Consider the following 23,839-nt stretch of genomic DNA (forward strand, 5'->3'; position numbering starts at 1 on the left):
ATGCTAAATCCTGGTATTTCGATCTTTCCAAGGTCTTCAATTTAATTATTTAAGGAAATTCCTTTCTATTAAAAGGTATTCCATTTAGAAAAACAATCAACAGTTCTATTTTAACATAATATATATTATAAAATTAATGATCCCTTTCCTCATCAGCTTGTAATGGTTAAAAAGCTGTTCTTAACGCTTTTTTTTTAATATTTATGTGAAGAAAAGGCTTTTCAGAAGGAGACAATCGCAATAATTTGTTCTCAGTAAAACAAGGAAAGGTAGTTCTCTTCTAGGCTTCGTTTCTTTATTGGCTACACACCTTAATCGATAAAGTTGCTACTGGAAACTGTCAAATTGCTTAGGACTACATGACAAATGGATCCCGATCCGGGAGAGATACCCTGCAGTTCCACCATTCACTCATGACCAAAATCATCTACAGCATTCATTTACAGAACTGAAGTTGTTTTGGCGACTGACTGACGAACGAAACTGCAGGGTAATGCCAACCACTCACATACACTTCACACACAGAGGGCCAGGCACGCACAACCTTAAATGATAATAATGGTTCAGGGATATGATTGTACAGAATCAATGCATTTTCCGGTGACGACATAGCGCTCAGTTTTGATCATAAGCGAAAAATATTACTAGCCCATGTGGAACTTCAACGCAATACGTTTTGAGGACAAGATTAAACATAAATACGATTTGGCATTTTTAACTTAAGGGGGAACAACCAATTAAAGCTATGAAAACTAATTGAAATTAAATATTTGGTTAGGAAAAAGGTGAATGGTTTAGTATAAATACGCAAGTATTAGCCAGTTCTAGGGTAAGAAGCAAGTAAAATATTATTTTTAATCCTACAAGTAAGCTTTTTTAATACAAAAGTAAAACATTTCAACAAATATGTTTTCGAGATAAAGGAATTTAAAATGTTCTCAAACAAATTAAGAAGTAATAGGTACACAAAATAGTTAAGAAAGAAACAAAACATAGACTCTAGCTATTTTTCTATAAATCTTTCAACTTGTTAAATTTGTTTTTAGTAGATTAGATTACAACAAAAAAGGAATATTAATTTTTTCCTATCTGTAAGGTAGTTATTACCCAAAAGGCAGTTGTTTTCCCTAATTGCGGAGTGGCGTTACCCCTTGATTTTGATTACTTGCTATGATTAATCTTGTCATGGGCATTTTGTACCTGGGCGTTATGACATGTCACCTCATTTTCCTATTTTCTACTTAGGTCTAACTGCTGGTGCTTAACTTTATAGGGGGGCACACGAGATCAAAAGTGTTAGCTGCCGCTGGCTCCGCGCATCTGGCTGCCTCACAGCTCCTCCGTTAGGCTGGGCAGCGAGATGACCACCTCGCCCATCAGCTGCGCCTCGTTCGGATCGTTCGAGACGATGATGCGCTCGTACTCGGTGTTTGTGGGATCCACGATCTCGTAACAAGTGCCGGTGCCCGGCTTCACATCGATCTCCAGCGAGACATTCACCTGCGGCGACAGAATCTGCTGTGTGACCTCCAGACTCTCGATGCGCGTCGTCTCCAGGCGGTAGAAACCGTTCTCGTCCACCCGGTAGGTGAATCGCTTGTGGCCGGAGGGCAGCCGGAAGCCGTGCTTCTTGATCAGGTGCGCGGAGAGGGATTTGCCGCTCTTGAAGAAGCGCTCGCAGCAGTGACAGGCGTACAGAATGGGATTGTTGCCGTGCACCTCCAGGAAGTGCTGTTGGAAAGAGCGGAGACTCATTAGGGGGCTCAAAAGACCATGCTGGTCAGGGACTCACCCTTCGCATCTGCGTGTAGGTGCGCACGGAGTAATGGCAGTCGGGATGCTCGCACTGGTGCACCGTCTTCGAGTGGACAATCTGGATGTGCTTGGCCAGATCCGATTCGCGCACGCAGCGCGTATCGCACTCGCTGCACTTGAGGGGCTTATCCTTGAGGTGGCGATACCGGATGTGGGTGGTCAACGAGCTGGCCGAGCTGCAGGTCATGTCGCACATGGTGCACTTGTAGCAGTTCACATGCCGCACCACGTGGCTCTTCAGCAGCTTCTTGGTGGCGAAGAACTTGAAGCACTGCGCGCACTGGAAGCTGTTGGCTGTGAATGCAGGGATTTGCAGAACAAATAGTTACTAATTATGTTTCAATTACTTCTTAACCAAGGAAATTGCTTTCTGAGATGGGGGTTGCACATCCTCATTATGAAATGGCATAATTCAGGCGGCCTTTGGCAGGGGTGTTTTCAACAATCAATAGGAAGCTGGGCTGACAAACAATTCACCCCTATGGTTGTGGCCTGATACATGGTGATTGCTAGCAGAGTTGCAGGTTTCTATCCCTTGGAAAATCAATGTTTGCAAAATGGAGGTCTATGTCTGTAGGAAATGCATGAAATTGATAGCAATTAATTGACTAAAATGCATGTATTGCCAAAATAAATGGTTTTAGGTAGCTAAACTTCGCAGGATAACTCATTTACATTGATAAGTATGTCAGGATACGATGTTAAATGAAGTCTAAAGGAAACAGAGCGTTTCTACTTATACAGGAAAAGATTTTAACTTTATAAATGGTAATCTACCGTCTATAGAAAACACCTTTATGGTAGGAACGACACTTTAAACAGCTTAATTAGGATTATAATGGCATTAAATCAACTACAGGAAACACCATGATGGTAGGAATACATCAATAGATGCATTTAAATGGCACGGAAAAGGTGGACTTCTTAACTAAAACCTCTTCAGTAGGAGGTGAAAGAGAGATATCGTCTATGCCTAGCATATAAGGGTTTTAAAGAAGAACACCATCTCTTGGATGAAGCTGAGCCGTGGAAGATAAGGACGCCCTGTCCCACTCACTGTTGTTCTCCGGCTGCCGTCTCAGGTGGTCGAAGAGCGTGGTCTTGGTGCGGAACAGCTCGCCGCAGTGGAAGCAGGCCACCTGCTTCTTGTTCGAGTGCGTGCTGATGTGCTCGATGAGGCGGTACTTGTTGCCCATGTGCTTGTGGCACATGGTCCAGTTGCACATGGTCTTGGGCCGCTCGTCCTCGGGCGTCTTCTGTATGTCGTACTCGAACAGGGCGTGCTTGACAATGTGGTCTTGGAATTCGACAATCGAGACGAACTCCCGCTCGCAGTCCGTCCAGCCGCAGCGGAAATTCTGGCCCAGATGGGGCAGCTTGTCCACGAGGCGGGCGGGCGCAGTGCAGGCGGGTATCTCCGGATGCAGGTCGCACTCCAGTTTGCCCTGGAGCAGGAGGTGCAGGTAGTAGCCGTGATAGTACGAATGCCGCTCGAATTCCACCAGGTTGTCGGTGCTGAAGTCGCAGCAGTTCCACGTGCACTGATGCTGCTCCTCGCCGCCGTCCTGGTCGCGGGCATACTGCTCCAGGTGCTCGGCAATGTGGCTATTGAGGTTCCATTCGCCCGTGCAAACCTCCTGGCAGCCGCGCCATCCGCACGACAGCTGCAGTTCCGCGGGCTTTTTGCGCTTCCCGGGCGGCTGGGGCAATGGCACCGATGGCTGGGGTCTCAACATGGCTGTTTCTCGCGGGGATCTGGACTCCCGACCCCGGTTTAATGGAAATCTGGCACAATTTCGGGCGGTTCACCCAAACTAGCGATGACAGTCGCTCGCTTCGATACCGCAACAGAGCGTGCCGATACCTATCGATTGCGATGGTTACGGTTTTCGAAAATAGTTTCAGGATTTATTTTCGAGAAATTTCAAAATGGTTCGAAAAAACGTTGGGGCTGGGTGATTTTATTTGCTGCCCTTACTGCCAGTATTCAAAAAGTTGTTTAGATATAGTCAATGCCTTTAAATAATACATTAGGTAAAGTTTTGAAAATAACATAAAACTTATTTTGAACTATTGATTTTGGAAAATTAATGTATTTTTAGGTATTCAACATTTTTGTAGTCTTGGAAAGTAATTTTAATGTTTCCAAAATATTCCAAAATCATTATTAGAAAATGTTTTCAAGTTTTTTTTTAACTAATTATTCGTTAGGTATGTAAAAGTTTATTTAATTTCCAATTTACATTTATATTTTTTTAATAACTTATATGGACATATTCATAATTTCCAGCTTAATGTGAACAAAGAGTTAAACATTATTTACACTTACGTATGTATAGCTATAGTTAAAAAAGGATAGTATCCCATTGAACCTAAGATTGGGGTTGTTATTGATAGTCCACAAACAACCCCCTTAAATATAACAAACGTTAAAGGAACATCACCGAAAAGTGCAATATCTCTTTGCAAAAATAAATAGAAAAATACTAGTTTCTTCAATTCCAACAAAAGAAAAGAACTCGAGTAGAGGGTTAGATGGTTTTACTTATTCAAGATCGAGATGCTTTTGCTTATAACTAAGGATAGTTTATGTGGTAATTTAAGTTTTCTGCTTGACGGCTAATTCTTAATTAACATATTAGAGCCGATGGCGTTTTTAGCCCCCCCGTTGGAAGCTCAGCTGCCTGGTAAAGTTATACATTGCATGGTTCCTATGATATCCCGAGAATTCCCCTTAAAGACCCGGCATTACGTAGGCGATATTATCCAGCGTGTCGGCTAGGTTTTTGCTCAGCTCCACCTTGTTCTCCAGTCCCGGTATCTGGGTGGTCATGCAGAGCAGCGGTCCCATGGCGCAGAGCAGGCTGTCGAGCAGCACGGACAAGCTGCCCGAGAGTGCTACGTAGCCGTTGTGCTTCTTCAGGCGCTCGCCAATCACCGTGAGGCTCTCGCCCAGCAGTTTCAGGTGGGCCGCGGCATCGATCACCTCGATGCTGGTCTTGTGGCACTCCTCTTGCTTCTGCTGACCTCCGGTCCGACTGCCCACATCCGCATCCGCGGGCGACTGCTGCTTCGCCCCGCTTGTCGAGGCCTGCGACCTGGCACTGCGTGTGCTAATGCTGCGTCTCTGCGTTGAAGTACTTGCCGCTGCTGCCGCCGCCGCCGCCGCGTCCAGAGAGGACTGCTGCCGATCGGCGGCCAATTTGCGAGTGCGACTCGTCGTCGCCCGGTTCTGGAAGCTCGTCTCGTGCGGTGTGGGCTCTGCCGCAACCGTGCTGCCATTACTAGCCGCCTGGGGAGCCCCATTCGGAGCGTTTCTGTCACGAGATCTAGCCCTGGATGCCTGGATCTTGGCCTTGCGCCGCCAGGCGTTCTTGTCCCGATTGGACACGTTCGCCCACATCTCACTGAGGCGTCTGGTGGCGCTGGTGAAGTCTGAAAGGGTAGCGAAATAATTTATAAATAGGTTGTTTAGTGTATACTTATGAAAATCAAATATTATAATAAAAAAAAACATTTTATAAAGAATAAATATTTGAACATTTTCTGGGAAGGAATTCAAGGGAGTGGGAGATTTTTAATTATGAGACTTCAAATGTATATGGTTGTAACTTCGTAAGTGATTAACTATATTTTAAAAGTGTTTTAGGTTGGTCGTACCTTTTAGATCCTATAAATATCTAAAAATATTTAAATTCCTGCGACATTGTTTAAATTATTGTTAAAAGAGGTTTACATAAAATCACTTTTAGTCCATGTTTAAAAGAGAAAGTATTTTATAGGAAAGTCTAAGTAAGTTAAGAAGGATCTGGAGAATTCGCGTTTACAATGAACCAAAGAAATATCAGTGATAAGTTCCTGGATGCGCCAAGAAGTATCCTAAGCCTATTCTTAGTTTTAGGTATTCCCAGATTATGAAGGCTTATTTTTTTTAATATCTAGGGTGCATATCCCTTAACCTGTCCAAATCCTGGAGCTTTCCCTTTCTTTTGCTAGTATTTAGGGTATTTATCCCCGAACCTACCCAGATCCTGGAGGTCCTTCTTGCGCGCCTCCCTCGCCCACAGGCTGTAGGCCGTGTAGCGCTGCTTGCCCTTGTCCTTGCGCTGCACCTTGGCAGTGACCACCTTGCCATCCTTGAGCACCTTCCGCTTGTTGGCCTTCTCGCGCATGTAGAGACTTTGGCGCACGGGCGACGCCTGGTTGGTGGCCTCCGCCTGCACGCCGTCGACGAGATCCTGCACCAGGTTGTCCAGTTCGTCGTCCGAATTCAGGATGGCCGCGGTCGTCGAAGCCTCCGCTGGAAAATCCTCGCCATCCGAGATATTCGGCTCATCCACGAGCATCTCCTGGTCGAGATCCACATCCCGCAGAGCATTCGATGGCCTGCCACGGCCGGAATAGCGAGATGTTTGCCTTCCGCCACTTTGGCGCCTAGTTCGCTTCTCGATCTCCTCCGGCGATTCAAAATCCAACAGTTTCGACGACTTTTTGCGTACGCGTCCACTGCGCGAGACGCCTGTCACCTGGAAGTCTAGAAGCGAATCGTTGACCCCGATGCCACTGGATATGAGCACTTTTTCGGACCACTCACCTTTGGCCACCAGGTGCGAGGTGGGCGACTCCATTTTTGGATCCCCGATTTGGAAGATTCGGATGCAATTTGTTGTAAAAAAAAAACAACTTAAGCGACGCAAATGGAACAGCTGTTCGGTGTGACCAGAGTCTGGGCAGCCGATATACTACAGCCGATAGTTGCAGAGAGCAAGTAATACGAATATTTTATATTTAGTTTTGGAATATAATTAACCAATTCAGAAAATTTGTACACAATCTAAAATTAAAGGCTATCTCAACTTATCCCAATAAATCCTGATCTCTTAAAACAAAATTAAAATTTTTTTTTATTCTACTTTTAATGGGGATTGTTAACACAAGTCGCAAGCTGCTCAAAACAGTCGGTCTTTTCGCTGTGCGCCTTAATTTGGCTAAACTGCGATCAAAAAACCACTAAAAAATGACCATTTTTGGAAAAAATCGGAATCCCAAAAAATTCTGATATACCCCCTTACAAAAAATGAAAAAAATTTTCAAAAATTAAATTTCCCCCAAAGTTATAGAGTCGATAGCAGAGGTCACAAGCTGCTCAAAACAGTCGGTCTTTTCGCTGTGCTCCTTAATTTGGCTAAACTGCGATCAAAAAACCACAAAAAATTACAATTTTTGGAAAAAATGGCTAAAGAACTATAAAAAAAAACTGAGTATTTTTAGGCAAAATCTAAATTCGAAAAAAAACAAAATTTCTATCTTTAGTTTTTACAAAAATTTCCTAACGATACTATCGCAAGAGTGGTTGGTGAGACCCAGTTGCGGTATTTCGCCGTCAGACCCTCTCTGGTCACACTGCCGCGCCTTGTTTTGTTTTGGTGCCTTGTTGTTGTTGCTGCGAGTGGCGGTGGAAGCGGCTTTTGGTTTATTGATTGGACTCGCACCTGGCTGAGTGAAGCGCCCCATGGCACGCGATTCTCGGCGACTGTGAGCAGCCGGCGGCCCCCAACCCAAGGACACATCGTCCCCCCAGCGACGCACACCGCGCTTGCGATTGTATTTGGCAACCCGCACCCGCTTTTTCATGACCAAAACGGCGGCTGCGATTCAAACGAAGCGAGGCTCAATCGCGAAAACATTCGCGCGGCGTCCATCCATCGAGGCGGTACTTAATCGGCTGAATACACGGTAAATAGCGTATAAAAGGCCATGTCGGGGGACAACATGGGTGTAGCCAAGAGCAGAGGAGGCTCAGGACTGGGAGCTGGACCAGGTACTGGGGCAAGTGCATCCGAAACGGACAATGTGACTGCGCTGGAGCTGCAGTCCAACAAGCGCATGCTGTACTTCAGCGACGGCGTCATGGAGGAGCTGTCCTCCGGCAGCGAGGACGAAGCGGACGCGGAAGTGGGCGACAAGTGCTACGAGGTCCACTTGAACGAGGTGAGTCAGCCGGGGATTGCCAAGGGTGGCCTCTAAAAGTGATCAGGCATTGCCATTCCTCTTTTGGGAAAGATATATGGTGCCTATAGTCTAAGCATTTGCATGAGTTTCATTAAACATTAGAAAAAAATGCCCATGAATCTCAAGAATTCGCGTAGCATTAATTAACGTTACTATAAAAAAATAAATAAAAAATTAAATTGGGTTCTGAAGAATTCGCGAAAAATAAAATCAAGTGTCTACTACTGTAAATACTTTTTTAAGTGCAAATTTTAAAGAAATTTGACGATAAATATTTTTTTTATAATTATATTTTTTTAATCGGGTTAAAAATTATATTTTTTCTATCTTTACAACATTTTTTTTGGAAAAAGCATTAATTTTTATCAATTGACATTGACTAGGGATCATTTAAAGGGTAGATCCTGAAGGTTTACTTAAAAATATTTATTTAGATAGATAACATTAGTAAAAATTAAAATAATGAATCCAATTTAAATGCCGTACATATCACCAGGGGGTTTCAAATTGTTTTTAAATTGAATACAAGGTGTCCAAAAGTATGCAACAACTATTTCCAAATAAGCTGTACAATGATTTTCTCAAAAAGAAGATAATCCTTAATCCACTGCCTACTTTTGGACACCAAAACAAGTAAAATGAAATTTTAAGGTGAGATCATCTCACTTAATACGAATAAATTATGACGAACTTGTAAGAAGTTCATATCTCCCCATAGAAATTTACGGCTTCGAGCTTGCAAAGCAAACAATTAGACCCTGGGTGCGGAAGATAAGAGGCTGATTGAGTCGGCACATGTGCCACCCACTTGCTGACCACCGCGATGACTCATGCTAACCTCTTTTCAGAGCGAAATGGCGCTGGGACCACGCCTCCGCTACAAGGCCAGCCGGATGGGCAGCCGATTCCTGGCCGGCATCGACTATGTGGGCGGCGGCCTGGCCTCCCTGCTGGGAATCACCAGCAGCAAGTATGCCAGCGAAATGGAAAACTACCAGCGGGCCAAGGAAAACGGCGACGAGGACCTTGACAATTGGCAACCGCAGGCCGGCAACAACAACCATAACAATAACAACAACAACAACCGGAACGAGACCATCGTTTTGTGCGGACCAACACGCAGTGAGGCGACCTTGCCACCCACTCGGCAGTAGGCAAGGAACCAGCCCACCCACGGGTGGGGGTTTCTTGAGGGGAAAAGTTGGAACAAAATGCTCATGGAGTAGTGGCGACACTTGGAGACTCTTTTACTTGGTAAAACCCACGGCAAACGAATCAAATCAAAGCAGATCTTAACTTTTCGACACTTTATTCGCTAGCAAATAAGTTACATATATAGTAATAAAAAAGTACACAATACAAAATACACATACTGTTAGTTGGGATCCATACGATTCGTAAAGTCCCAAGTTGTATAAGGGTTTAGTATAAAAATTAGGCCTTGTCGTGGCATACGTTCTTCGCCGAAGCTTTAGGGCAATGACCTTGATGATACACAGGCTTTCTTATAGAAGATATTCCAGGAATTTTGATAGAACTAATGTATAAAAATAGTTTTTAATGCCAGGGAATAGATTTCTGTAAGATAAAACTGTAGAAACAACAAGGAACCCCAAAGTTCCTTCGAACAACGGCCTTCCCAAGGCATTCTTGTGTTTTTGACTTGCTCAGTCAAGTTCCTAAAGCTAATGGCACACTGAATACAATTAGGCATTACGTCTAGGATTGCAATTGCATTTGTTTCTCGTTTGTTAAGTACACTTGTTTCGGCATCAGTGGAAGTAGAAGACAGCAAGTTGGCGCCCCCGTTTCAGGGCTAGTTTTTGAAGACATGAACATGCGTATCACAGTATTTGGTTGCTGCGTGTTTCTCTCTCTAACTCAAAACAAAAAAAAAAAATAGTTATATAAAAATGCTAAATATGTACGCACTAGATGTCTAAAAGGCAAGAGCGATTATTGAATTTGGTTACACCAAAACGGCAAAAAGGCGTCGCAGGGGGCAACTAATTAGGAGCAACATTAAGTACACACCAAAAATAGGATATGACGCCCATCAAGGGCAATTACAATACATTATGGGGGGTAGATGACCAATGACCTATCGTTAGAGGCCTACGCTAAGTAAGAGGGCATTTCCCGGGTTATATACACAGTACATAGGATATAGGCATTATGCATTGTTCTCTAGGGGAGCAGGGCAACGTAACTAGGAGTAGTTGGGATATGGTTATTATACGATCATTGTGCAACAAACAACTAATCCCCTTCCCCACTTTCGACTTGCTGTGCAGCGGAGACACCCTAAACCTAAGACCCTTTACGTTATGGTACTGGGACTGACTTTGGCACAGCAGCTGCCGCAGGAACATTTGACTGGAAATCGGGGGCCGAATCGGGCCTAATCCCGCCTAGAGCAGCGTCTCGTCGCCGTAGTGCTGCAAATGCGGATAGTAGCTGCCGTGCTGGCTGTACTTTTGCGAGGCATAGCTACCCGGCGGATAGTACAGCCGATGCGAGGACGAGGAGTGATGATGGTGATGGTGCTGCTGAAGCTGCTGCTGGTGGTGGTGATGCGGCGAGTGGCGCTGCTGGTGGTGCATGCTCCTGCCCAGCGAGTAGTTGGACATCTGATTCAGCGATATGGAGCCCGCGCCCGGCGAGGTCTTCAGCTTGTAGGGACTCTGCGGCAACGGTGCACTGGCCATCGAGGGCCGCACCGAATGGTACGAGACCACCGTGCTATTGCAAGCCGCATGCGATCCCCTCGAGCTGCTGTGACCGTCCAGGTGGCCAGCTCCTCCGCCTACTCCCCCTGCGCTCGGCTGCTTCACCATCTTGCCATTGCCCACCTGCCTTTTGTACAGCGTGGATATACTCGGTCCGAGGACCCAGGCGAAACAGCAAATGCCCAGCATCAGCTCCATGAAGGCGCGCACCAAAAAGGGCCACAGCGGCGTATCCGTATCGCCCGATCCCAGCCACACATCGATGTTGGCAAACTCATAGATGACTGCCAGGAGGAGCAGGGCACACGCCAGTCCGTAGATGAAGAGGAATACGCCAATGCCCGAACTACTATGGGCACTCAGCTGCTGGAGCTGCTGTTGTAGGCTCAAAGTATTGCTGTTCCTCAAGATCTCCTTGGTGCGGCAGTGCACCAGGTAGCCGGAAATCAGGTTCATCGAGCCGAAGATCCAGTAGCAAAAGACAGGCGTGGCCACCAGTATCTGGAGAGCCTTATCCGACTGGTTGCCCACAAAGCAGGCACCTAAAAGCGATGAGAATTGTGTTATTCCTTGTTATCTCCAAGGGATCTACAGCTAATCTCACCCAGCAACTCATCTGCATCGACGAAACGAGCCACGATCACGGCTGCCGTTTGAAAGGCGGGCAGGCCCCAAGCCACGAAGCACACGAAGTTGTTCTGCGTTACATCCTGCTGGGCGGCCTTGGCATTCCTCTTCGCTGGACTGCCGCCAAAGTTGGCGGGAATGGCCACATGGCCCTTGGAGTCGGGACTGTGCCGGCGAATGTCGCGGTGCCAGCCCAAGCAGAGCACAGCCCACCTGGAAGAGGAAGGGGAAAGTTTTGGATGAGAAAATACTCTTCTCTTAGCGGTTTTTCCGTTGTTATGAAAAGCTTGCTTAATTTGCTATCGATCTGGATCATTTATAGGAAAATTAATTTTTTTACCCATTTTTTTTTAATTTTTATGGAAAGCTTGTTTTTTAAATTTTCGGATTTTGGCCAAAACAATTGTTTTTTTTTTGTGTTTTTTAAATCCTATATTATATATTAGCAAAAAAAAAACAAATTTTTAAAGCCAATCCCCCTTTTCTGAGTCGCTTTTTACAAGGGTCAAACTCTTAAAATTAGTTGCCTTAAAGAAATGTTTATAGGGTTTACGAAGACTTTATACCATTTTTAGCCACTTTTTAATAATTTGTAATTATAACTTGATATATTTAGTGTGTATATAAAGTCCAAAAAAACTCACCAAGCGCAGGCGGCCATCCCGAAGTAGTACCGCATGAGGAAGACACTGGCGCAAGAGGCATTCGACAGTCCGTCCACGCTGAGCAGCGATTCGTTGGGGGCCTGGGGATCCGTGCCACAGGCAGTGCCCGTTCGGCCCACCACGAAGCGCACGGCCCAGCCCAGGGTGACCATGTTGTGGCACCAGATGAGCGGCGACAACAGTCTGGACCACTTGGCACTGGCCAAGCGGCTGCCATCGCTGGCCAGCAGACAGACGGTGGCCACCAGGGCCAGTCCCAGGGCGGCATAGGCCCACGTGGAGACCCAGATCTCGGCCAGATGCTTCTCCGCCGGCGTAAACAGAATATCCGCCTCACAGAGCGGTGCACACCGTCCCGACCGGGGTAGCCGGACATACAGATGCGACTTGGCCAAGCCCGAGCAATCCAGCGGCAGCTTTCCACCCAATCCGCCTGGCATTCCCTGTCCCGGCAGGCCATATGGATCCTGATCCTGTTGCGGCTGATGCATTTCACCGGGTCCCTCCATGCACATGGTCTCGTGGTTGTTCTCGCGCGGAAACCGCTCACAGTCCAGCGCCGGTGGCCAAGGGAAGCCGAAGCCCTGCAGCACCGGATGACAGCGTATCCGCACCGATTCGCAGAGATTGCGGCAGGGACCAATGGCATGGACGGGTGCCTTGGGCGTGCACATGGGCACATAGGCGGCGCACAGGAACAGCTTCAGCTGGGAGCTGCAGTCGTACTCGATGAGGGGGGCGAACGTCTGCAGGGTGTACTCCACATCCGCTTGCATCTCGTGACCCACCAGATTGGGCATGGAGGTCTCGTTGTAGCCGATATTGCGGCACATCTCTATGCGGATGGTCTCGCATTGGCGGAAGGCGGGGATCTCTGGCGGGGAACTGGAGCTGGCGCTGGGATTGCCACTGGATGTGGCTGTGGCCAGGCGCGGATGGAGGAGCAGCAGCACCAGGGGGTATATTAGGGTGGGAGGCTTCATTTCTTGGGGTTTTCTTCTGGAGAAGAATTCGAAATTGGGGTTTCTTATTCGCCCTTCCAGAGGCTCGAAACTTGGGTTCTTCTTCGCTTGAACTTTCCCTGATTTTCCTTCCAAAGAATCTGATCTTGGTCTTTCCAGGGTTCCAGGTATTTTTCCAGCGAAGAGTTCGAAATTGGTGTTTCTTATAGCCCTTCCAGAGACTCCAAACCTGGGTGCTTCTTCACTTGTCGTTTCTTTGATTTTTTACCCAAAGAATCTGATCTTGGTCTTTCGTTCCTTAGGTTTCCTATTACTTTTCCAGCGAAGAATTCGAAATTGGTGTTTCTGATTTGCCCTTCCAGAGGCCTGAGTCCTGGGGGCTTCTTCTGTCAGCGTTTCTCCTATTGTCTTCCCAAAGCATCCGATCTTGGGGCTTTCCTCGCTAAAGGTCCACTCTGCTCTGCCCGAAGAATTCGAACTTATGCAGATTCTGTGTTCTTCGGTGGATCGCTGGCTCGCTGGAAGGGGAGGGGTAACCTGTTCCAGGTTCTCGCCCTCTCTCTCGCTCGCTCCTTCCACTGCTTTCCAGCTTGTCAACTCCAACTCGTTAACTACCTTTTTTTCGGCGTCGTTCTTGTTATCGCTTCTCCTCTTTCCCCGCCTCGTTCGCCTGCCCCAGCCACTCCCCCCTTGCTCCACCGCTGGCCACCCCCCGCTGCTCCAGGTCCACAAACGGGTTTTTCCTCAGCGATTGACTCGGAAGCGATCTTGTTATGCTTAAAATCGTTCGCGAATTGCACTTGGTTTGTTTGGGAAACTTAAAAAATAAAAGAAATGCTGTTTTGGCACTAAAAACAACTAGTTTAGTTCGTTATTCATTATTTTATTTTTTGTTCGTTGTCAGAGTGACCGCGTGGGGCTCTGGTGAAAATACTTTAAATACTAATTTGTTCATGTAAAAATACCAACAAAAGGTCTTAATAAGCTATGCAGAGGTGTCTTTGCTAGATTAGCCATGTCACGCACCTCACAAAGCTTTTCCTAGCAGCGCCAACTGGCGGACTTTTGTGCAAGCTACTAGTTTTATTAGCGCCCTCTATCGGACTTTTCTGTAAGCTGAAAGTGAGCTTTTATTTAGGCGCGCTTTTTAAAATAAATTTTTCCAAAAGGAAAAAATAGAAATAATTAAACAAATAAGCTTACCTAAGAAAATGTAAAGTTAGCTTTTATAATTTTAACACGATATTGTATATAACTAGTAAACATTTTATATATTTGTAATATGAATTAAACATTTTATTTTGATCAATAAATGGAAAATATTTTTAAAATTTGTAAACATTTTTTTATTGTTTTTTACAACAGGGCTTTTAAAGAGAAAAGCTTCATTTTAAAGGCGCGCTTTGGCAATATGTGAGCTTTTTTCAAACGTGATATTTTATAGGCAATAAAAGAAATAATAGAAAAAATACAGAACCCAATAAAAAAATTAGTTAAAAAATCCAAGGGAAATTACTCTAAAAATGCAATTAGTCAAATTTCGTCAGCTTTTATTTTCGCCAGCCTGAAATCCGCGAGTTAAATGAATATCAATTGTCATGGAAACCGAAATTGCCGCTTCTACATTTTCGCCGGCCTCTCGTCCTGTTCGCCATCTCCCTCTGCCAGCGACTGGCCCTCTCTCTCGCACACACATGGCCAGCCGAGGCCACGCCCATGCATTTCAACCCCCCCGGAGGAACACGTAACATTCCACTTTTATGTACGAAACGTGACAGTACGCACATGTGTCCGAAAGAGAGGCTGCGAGCCGCCGCGAAAGAGACGGCTGCCGGCCGTCTATGTATTCCGCAGGACTCGTGTGTGTTCCAAATGTTGTTGTTGTCCCACGCACACGCGCAGAGTGCGAGGCACATGCACATATGTGGGGAGGGTATGTGCATATATGGCTTTTTCGCAACTGCCAACTAATTACGAAAGCCAAATGAAAGTTTTCAACTTTACATCAATTTAGCAGCTAGCCAAAGGGATGCACAAAGGATGCTCGAGTATCACAGGCCACTCCTCGAACGAAGTACCCATAATCCGATCCCTGAGGCATTTTTCTATTCCACTTACCTTTTGCAATCTCGTTTTGAGCCTTTCCTTTGCCTTTCTGCACTTTACGGCGCAGCACTTTCACTTTTCCGCCTCGGATTTAGAACAATCCTTGCATTTTTACTTCACGCTCCTTTTCATTCGCGTTCATTCTTAAATAAAGTTCATTTGCTCGCCCCACCGCCCATGTATTTTTGTATACTTTTTCCCACATATTCACCGGCTGCAGCGAAAGGTGTTGTAAAAAGGCCCCAGAGAAGGAGCTGTCGAAAAAAATTAAGGCGCATCCAGGACAGTGGTGTCCAGGATTCTAGCAATATTTGGCATTAGAGAAATAAATAACAAAATGTTAAAAAATATATATAAAAGGTTCTTTTTTTTATTAAAAAATAAGAATCACATTTTTTTGTTAACTTTACAAATTCGAAATTTTTTTTGGTAGCTCTTGGGCCACAGTTTTCAACATGAATAAATATACAAATCACAATAGTTCTGGAAAATCATTTTTGAAATATTATTTTACCCTATTAATTTGTATTTTTATTAAGACTGTGGGAAATTTATTTAACATTTGTTAATTGGTTATTTTTATATTTCATAAAAATGTAGATAAATGCAGTTTTTAAATGTGGATGCAACTTGATTTTAAGGAGCATAAAAATATTAAAAGCCAAACTTTTTAAAAATGTTGGCAAAAAAAGTATATTTTAATTTAACATTTTTTGGTTTTTTAAATGTTATTGAAAATAGAAATATGACCAAAGTTGATTTGATTTTTAGTTTTTATTGAAAATGTAAATATAACCAATTTTGTTAAAACTAAAATCTGTAAAAACTAAGTTGAATTACATAACTATCTTGTTTGGCATTTTATGAAAACTCAAACATTTTTTAAAGATTTATTTTTATATTTATGTTACTTTTACTATTATTTAATATATTTTTGGGCAGTTTAAATAGTAGTAAATAGTAGTTTAAATAGTAGTAGTTTTTAACAAAATATGTATGTGTTTTCGAATATAAAATATTTTTAAGTTAAGTTAAGTTAAAGGGATAGATGATTGAAATGCATTTTCTAGAAGTATTATGGAACTTCTAGAAAACTGACTTATGGTGTGGCCAAAGTGTGGCATTCCTTATGCAGTCGCAACTGGTGCCAGTGGGTGGGGGAAATTCAGGGGGGAAAAGCGAGGAAGGTGTGCGAAAGCCCTGGCCCAGGACCTCAGCCAGAGGAAAAGTCAGTGGAAAAGCCGGGGAAAACGAGAGGGCGAGAAAAGTCGGGGGAAAACTAGGAGCGCGTTGATGCACAAAAGCATTTGCTGCGTGTAAACTTGACTTTGAAATTTGCCTCATTTGCACTTGCCGCTGCATTTTGCACCTGCCAAGGCTCCACATAAAAGTCGGATTTTTACATAAGCCCTCCTAACTGTTGCATGCCCCGAAAACGTATCTAAAGGATTGCAATCCTGGCGCTTGGCTAGGAAAATGGAAATCCCAATCAATTCGGTTACGAAATGCCCCGAAAACCGGTCACAACAAATGGAAAATATGGAAACACATGGAAATGCATTGAGATCTAATAAAATAACAATGGAAAAATCTACATAATTTATATGAAGATTTCCTTGTAAGTAGCAGGAAAAATATGCATGGCAGCCATGTGTGTTTTTGTGCAAAGGTCGTTGCTACCAGGTCGCCTTGTACATAGTTATGCAGTATATACTCGCACACCCACCATATAAATAGGGTGTATTGTGTGAACGTGCTCACACTTTTGCCTTGCACTTGTCACATCTGTTTTCCCTTTTTTCGCGCTTTTCATTCGGCATTCAAGGTGGGCGGAAAATAGCAGGGGGAAGTCCTAACTGCTTGGCTGGATTTCACGGCCTTCTGCAATTTAATCGCTTTAAGATTTAGCACTGATTAGGGAATTTCATTTATGGATTTAGACCCATTTATATAGATTTATCTTTTTTAATATGTAAATTTAAAGTCTAAAAACTAAAAATAAACACCTTCGTTTATAAAAATACATTTTTTAAATTAAATTAAAATAAAATAAATGTAAACTTTTAATTTAACCAATTTTATATTTTTTGTTTATAGTTCTGGGGCTAAAAAATGTATTTGCAGGGTTAAACTTGCTTCTATTATTTTATATTTTTGCTAAATATCAATTAAAGTATTTCTTGAAACCTTTTTTTCTATTATATTATTATATAAAAAATAATATTTTAAAAGAGTAATAAGCTTAAGTAAATACATCTTTTTGTTGTAAATTATTATGCTTCATATAAACTATACATTGAAAACTTGAATTTTAAACTAATTTTATTCAGAAACTTTAAAAACTACTAGTTTAAATTTTATACTTTTGTTAATCATAAATTAAAACATTTTCCGTGTACTTTTTAATATTACTAGTTAATATTCTTAAACATTAATACAATCGAATAAATAAATCGTATTTAATTGCTGACCTTTTTGATATATTTCGGAACCCCTTTTAAATAGTCCCTTTAATTTGGGAAGTATTTATTTGTCCTAGCCCTCGGAAATAAGCCCATTCGATAATTGTCGCTTCGATTAATCATTCCCCGCTGACCACTGGGCAGTTAGTCCATAAATCATGCTCAAATTGTGGAATTTTGGGCGCGGCGACAGCTTTGAACCACGGCGAGTGGTTTGCACCACTCCGGTCCTGTGGTTTCCGCAAGGATGAGGACGTGGATGTGTCCCTGGCTTGGGAATGGGGATGTGTATTTGGACTTGGCTGGGCACGAACGGAGCGCACGCGTAACCTTTGCACCCCGCCCTAGAGGTCCCCGGATGGCCACCGGTCACTCTGGGCAAACAGACATGCGAAATACAGTATGTAAATTAGTTCGCAGACATCTGGGAAAGTTGTCAACCCGATTTTCCGGCTCGTTTTCACACAGTGGCGAGGGTAGCGATATTTTCAAGGGGGTTAAGTTCTCATAAAAGGCTTCGATTTCGAACTAAATTCAAAAAATATATGGGTTTAGTTAAATAATTTTTAAATAATGTATGAGGGCTTAATTTAATATTAACATAATCAGGTTATTACATTTTAACCCCATTTATTGGCACTGAAAATTCAGAAATGTTCAAAACAAATATGTTTTAATATTTAGAATAATGTACAAGAAGCTATTAAAAAAGTATTAAAATTTATAAAAGATATATAAACAATAAGTAATTTGCACAATTCATAAATGATTTAATACTAAAATGAAATCAGTTAATATCGGACGAGTTTACGGCTTTGATTCCTGATTAAATTACTTTAAATATAATATTTTTAAAAATAATAATAATAACATTTTATAAATATTTTTATTGCATTTATAATAACATTGTTAAACATTAACTTCTTTCTATCTAAAAGTACCCATATGAAATACTTCAAAATTTACAAAAATATATAAGTTTTTAATTTGTGAGTCAAACTTTCAATATTATTTTGCCAAAGCTTTTTCTTTGTTAAAATGTTAAAGTTAATCAATGTTAAATCAATAATATCATTGTTTTTTCTTAAGATATTATTTGTACCTTTATGAGACACAATTTTTAGGTTTATTTATTTTATTATGTGATAGCTTTTGTAAATATATTTTAAAATCATGTTCCAAAAACAGAGATACCAATGTTTTTCTTAGGATATTTATAAATTTTTTTAAGATAGGTATTTTTTCATAAATGTTCCACCCCCAAAACCCTTCTTATCGCCGCCCCTGTGCCTCTATTACTCGCTCGCCATTAATTTAGGGAGGAATCTGGCCGACGAAGTCCGAGGATTGGACTTTGATGAAATGGTGGACAGGGGTCACTTGCGGTATTAAATATTTTGAAGAGGGTCGTCGCTCGCGCTGCGCAATTTCCAGCTTGATTTATACATACACCCATATAACTACGAGTTGGACTGTTCTAGGGGTCGAAATCGGGTCGAATCGGGCCATGGGACAGCGCTGTTGTCACGCCCAGTGCTTTCCGCGAAAAAGGGGTTGGGTTGGCTTGAGCTGGAGTTTCAGAAGTCGGCAGACACAGGTCAAATCTTTGGTTAATTAATTTGGCAAACGGGATTTGGCTGGGCCCTGCCTTGGAGGCAACACTCCTCTCGAGGATTGCTCCTTGATTATGATTTGCATTTATTATGCCGGCTTGTTATTTGTTGCTGTTGTTCCAGGTGGAGTTCGCAATTCAATATAGCGAATGGGGAAATTCCAAGGGGGCGAAATCACTTTTTATCGGGTCAACCAAGCATGCAGTGTACTTCATATTTCACCCGGCGCCCCCCTCAAGGGTACACAACCCCATTTTTGGGGATCCAATCTCTGGGACTCCCTTCGATGGCACATCAATCTGGGCATAATGGCCTCAGATAATAGTGTTTGTTTGTGTGCCAAGGTATGCGTATGCAAAATATATACGTGTCTATGTGTATCCACGAGTACACAGGCGCTTAGGGATGGAAAGTGTGTGAGTTATGGCTTCGTGACTGGTGAAAAAGGGGCCGGAGACGTGGGCTGGCCAAATATGTGCCACATCATCTTTAGTCCTGGGGGCATTGCCTGAAAACTGCTTTCTCATGGCCATGTTTAGTCCTGTGCGGTGTCTGAACGGCCCTAGGAATTTGAGTAATTACGGTTTTAGTCAAAAAGTTGGCACAACTGTTAAAAAAACAATCTTTAAGGATAAACATTTCTTTTAGTTTACGATTTACATGTAAAAAAAAATTTAAAAATTCTTTAATGTACATAAATTGTGATGTCTGAACGGCCTTAGAAATTTGAATAATTACTTTAGTTATTAGTCAAAAAGTTGGCACCACTGTTTAAAAAAATAATCCTTAGGGATAAATATTTTATTTAGTTGGGATATGGATTTACATGTTTAAAAATCTTTAAAAATTCTTTAATGTAATGTAATGTCTGAACAGTCTTAAAATATATATGCATTTATTCTTTTAAAATCATTAAAAATTCTCTAAGTATTTTCTTTATAATATAACTCAACTATCAACCTCTCTAAAGTCTTTTAGAATGGTATAATAAAATTGTAACTTAATGATCCCAAGCAAATAATTTCTTCTCGTTGAGAAACTTGGAGTTTATATTTATATATATAAAGATAATTTTCTTTATAGACTGAACAAGTCTTTGCAATCTCCCACAAGTCTTTCTGAATGGTACAATAAATTAGTAGCATAAAGATCTAAAATAGATGATTTCAGAAAATATAAAAATGTTAAAAATCCCCTATGATCCCTGGAAAACTGGGAGTTTATATGCAATGTTTTCCGCTTACGTATCTTTATATAGATTCAAAATCCTTTCTACCCCTTTGACGTCCTTTAGAATTGTATAATGAACTGGTAATGTCATATCGGGCCATAGAAAAATGTTAAAAAATCCCCAACGATCCCTGAGACTTTTATGCCTCTTGGACAACGTGTCACGCTGCCATCGCCTCGAGAGTATCCGGCGGAGCTATCTTCCTACGGGTTTGTGAGCAGGTGCGTGCTCCTCTGTCTATCAGCGAGCACTTTTCAATTTCCAGGCAACGCAGCGTATGCGCGATGGCAATCTGTTCGCCTGCCTGGGTCCAAGAGTCCTTTCCCCCGGCTTCTACTTTTTTCCTTGCATATTTTATATTTTATGCATGATTGTTATTGTTTGCAGTTTGCGTGGAACAACGTTTCGCGGGCTGTGAGTTGATCCAAAGGCGCTCCTGCCACACCCTTGCCAAAATCCTGCAGCTCCTTGAGCCCGAGCCGCTGCTCTACATACAATTTTTGGCCGCAATTACGCTGGCTGTATACATATATACCGTATGTAGGAGCGGGGCCCAACTGATTGTACGCATCATATTTTACTTTTCATAAATATAAGCGCGCCCATCTCATTTGCATACAGCCCGGCGAGGAGCGAACCGATTTTCCCACTCTATAAAACGCATTTTTCTGCGGAGGGCAGGCAACCGAAACCGAAACAGAAACAGAAACAGAAACCGGGGCAGATGTTTTCGCTCACGCCGCGAGCGGCATAACCCCGTCGTAACCCCGGACCAAGGACCCCGAACCGAGGAGACCCCGGGACACCTAGTGCCGAGGTCCTTGCCAAATCAGACAGCCTTCAAGTGTGCACTGCATAATTGATAGCGCGCACAGGGGTTAGGGAGGGCAGGGGGATTACGCAAGGATACTCGGGCTGTCCTGGTGCCAGAGGTACACAAAATAGGATTGGCTGACCGGTGACTAATTGAGAAATTCAAAGCCAATGGGAAACTAGTTGAAGCAATGATGTATGCTTATCCAAGAGATATATTATGTATGTAATTCCATAAAAAGTATCATATTCAGCACAGAAAATTACAAGAGTTTTTTATTTGTTCCGATTTGATAAGTTTTTTTTTTTTTGCACCCGCTTGTTAGGAGACTTAAAATAATTTATTATCGATAAGCCAAGATATTTAGTTGATATTTTTTGGCACTGCTTAATGTAATTGTAACATTTTTCGAATTTTTTTTATGATTTTTTAAAGTTTTTCCTGGAAGTTATGCCCAGAATTAACAACTTCTTCAGTGAAGAAAAATTCAGGTAATTATTTTTTGGAATTATTGTTTTTTAATTTTTTTTCTGAATCTTTCAGTAAAAACTAAATATACCTATTTAATATTTGTAACAATATTTGTTTTCTTCTGAAATTATTACCTTTAAACTTTTTTTTTATCTAGTTTGGATATTTATTTTAATTTTTTACTACATATACTATATTATTTATAGCAAAAATCTACCAAAATGTCTTAAAAATTCTACTAGATTTTTCAAAATTGATTTGTTTGTTTAAAGTATAGATTTTTTATAGATTTTGTTTAATTTTCAAAATTCTTTTCAAATTTTAAAATTAGTTACCACTAAAGATTTGAATTTTTACGATACTCAAATCCCTTCTCAATGGAGAACAAATTTAGTTATTGTTTTTAATAGAAAAAGGGTTTAAAGTCTTGATCATTATTTTATTTTATTATGATAAAAGTAATTTGTAAAAATAAAAATTTTCCCCTGGGAGCTTTTCCATTTCCCTGTTTACAACCCTTTTATCCTCACTTATGCCATCTCGCATTTAATCAATTTTCTTAAGGCCAGAATGAGCCTGGCCATTGCTTGGCTGTCCTGGACGAGGATAACTCCATTGGTCACGTGTCCCCGAAAGCGGTGAACATGCGCAGGCATTCTCCACACACACAGATACACCCACCTCGCAGGACTCGAAGGATTTGCATGTGTGTGTGGGTGGGCGGCCTCTTAAGTGGGCCAACTCAGCGCTCAAAAATCAGCGTCGAACGGGGCTCAGATTGTTTAGCACGGCGGTTTTGGCCACCGAGCGGGCAACGCAGCCTAAGGACAACCGCTGGCAATGGCAATGGCTGCCGGGATACACACGCACACTCACACTCACACCCGCACACCACACACACACGTGTGTGTATGCGGGAGAGGAGACAATACATATGAAAGTACATATGCCGTGCGCTCGCTCTCGCACGCTATTTGCATGTGTGGGTGTGGATAATTGAGTATCAGTTTAGTGTCTGCCGTGCACTGAGCAAAATTGGGGGTCAGTTTACAATTTTAAAATTTATCTCGATTTTATCTTTGGCTTATAATCCTAAGACATTGCAAAAGTTAAGGTTTTCATTATTATAACTACTTTTTATTTATAAAATATTTTGGATATAAAAATGTAATAATTTTCTTGCCAATAAAAAACGGTAATTTGTCTATATAAATTTTAATATTTTTCAACCTTTAATTTTTAATTATTATAAGGTTTTATGCATGTATAAAACTTCTTTAAAAAATACATATTTTGAAGGTATTTCGGTATACCTTTTATATTACTTAGTTACAATTATCAAAACTTATTATTATTAGTTCCAAATAATAAACAATTTTTTCTCAATAAATATGGTTAAAAGTAAAATCTATGTTAAAAAAATTTAATGAAAAAAAGTGTGAAATGGTCATTAAATACGGGAAAAGTACAAAAATCTATATTTTAATAGAAATACACCAAAGAAATTATTTAAGATATAAGAATTATTTGGAGAAACCATATATTTAAGTGTTTATTGGTTATAAGAAATGGTTGATATTATTTCTGGGCTAGTTGGAAGTGATAAAAAATAATTCCTTTTCTTAAAAAAAAAAACATAAAAAGTATACAACTATACTATACATATGTATGTAAAATATATTGGAAATTACTAGAACTCTTAGTTTCAGGTGCCCTAAAATAAAAATATATGTGTGTCGACCCCACTTTTTCCCAGTGTAATGTGTTGTCAAGGGTTTCGGGGAAGGTGTGGCATGTGGTGTGGCAGTAGCACAACTTGGACGTTGGCAGCCAAAGTTTTATTAATGCTTTGGCTCCGCTGGCTGGGGTGGCTTTCGTTTCGCTGTTGATTTAGCTAACTCGTAGTTGGGGCCGACATATCCTTTGGTCCTTTCACATCCCAAGTCAGCCCCCTCCCCCTCCCCACCATTGTCATTTATCATGCGACGTACATACATACGTGACTGCGGCTGTGTGCGTGGGTGGGAATTGTTATCAGTGGCATTGCAAAACCAAGCGGAACACACGCGCAGCTCGAACCGATTGCCAATACACACACCCATATACCTATATATATATTTATATATATATATACAGAAGGAGGAATTTTGGGGTGGCAGGTGAGCTCCCCTTTTTGGGGTTCTGTCAGTTGTTTTTGGGCTGCAAAAGTTTATCTTTTCAATTTCGTGCTTTTGGGGTTGGAGTGCCACATGTGTGTGTGTGTGTGTGTGTGTGTGTTGGTGTCCCCTATGTACGTGTGTGTTTGTGGGCCACTGTGTGTGTGCCTCTGGAT

The 23,839-nt window shown here is 42.1% G+C and overlaps 4 protein-coding genes across 4 annotated transcripts; 1 reads left to right on the plus strand and 3 right to left on the minus strand.

Annotated features, from left to right (window-relative positions):
• Positions 1–273: 273 nt before the first annotated feature.
• LOC108032619 (histone H4 transcription factor) lies at positions 274–3,658 on the minus strand. Its single transcript, XM_017106561.3, has 3 exons — positions 2,873–3,658; positions 1,793–2,109; positions 274–1,731 (listed from the first exon to the last, which is right to left on the minus strand). Exons 1-3 carry the CDS (start codon positions 3,549–3,551, stop codon positions 1,330–1,332), a joined length of 1,398 nt encoding a protein of 465 aa, XP_016962050.1. The 5' UTR covers positions 3,552–3,658; the 3' UTR covers positions 274–1,329.
• A 681-nt stretch (positions 3,659–4,339) lies between these two features.
• On the minus strand, positions 4,340–6,533 carry LOC108032037 (HMG box-containing protein 4). The gene is made up of 3 exons (XM_044093547.2): positions 6,410–6,533; positions 5,840–6,349; positions 4,340–5,250 (listed from the first exon to the last, which is right to left on the minus strand). Exons 1-3 carry the CDS (start codon positions 6,441–6,443, stop codon positions 4,550–4,552), a joined length of 1,245 nt encoding a protein of 414 aa, XP_043949482.1. The 5' UTR covers positions 6,444–6,533; the 3' UTR covers positions 4,340–4,549.
• A 707-nt stretch (positions 6,534–7,240) lies between these two features.
• LOC108032573 (uncharacterized) lies at positions 7,241–9,193 on the plus strand. The gene is made up of 2 exons (XM_017106477.3): positions 7,241–7,806; positions 8,676–9,193. Exons 1-2 carry the CDS (start codon positions 7,573–7,575, stop codon positions 8,979–8,981), a joined length of 540 nt encoding a protein of 179 aa, XP_016961966.1. The 5' UTR covers positions 7,241–7,572; the 3' UTR covers positions 8,982–9,193.
• On the minus strand, positions 9,120–13,720 carry LOC108032565 (frizzled-4). The gene is made up of 3 exons (XM_017106465.3): positions 11,828–13,720; positions 11,161–11,396; positions 9,120–11,098 (listed from the first exon to the last, which is right to left on the minus strand). The coding sequence occupies exons 1-3, from the start codon at positions 12,829–12,831 to the stop codon at positions 10,239–10,241; spliced, it is 2,100 nt and encodes a 699-aa protein (XP_016961954.1). The 5' UTR covers positions 12,832–13,720; the 3' UTR covers positions 9,120–10,238.
• Between the last annotated feature and the right edge of the window lie 10,119 nt (positions 13,721–23,839).

This window comes from Drosophila biarmipes, chromosome X (assembly GCF_025231255.1).
Source record: "Drosophila biarmipes strain raj3 chromosome X, RU_DBia_V1.1, whole genome shotgun sequence".
NCBI lineage: Eukaryota > Metazoa > Arthropoda > Insecta > Diptera > Drosophilidae > Drosophila > Drosophila biarmipes.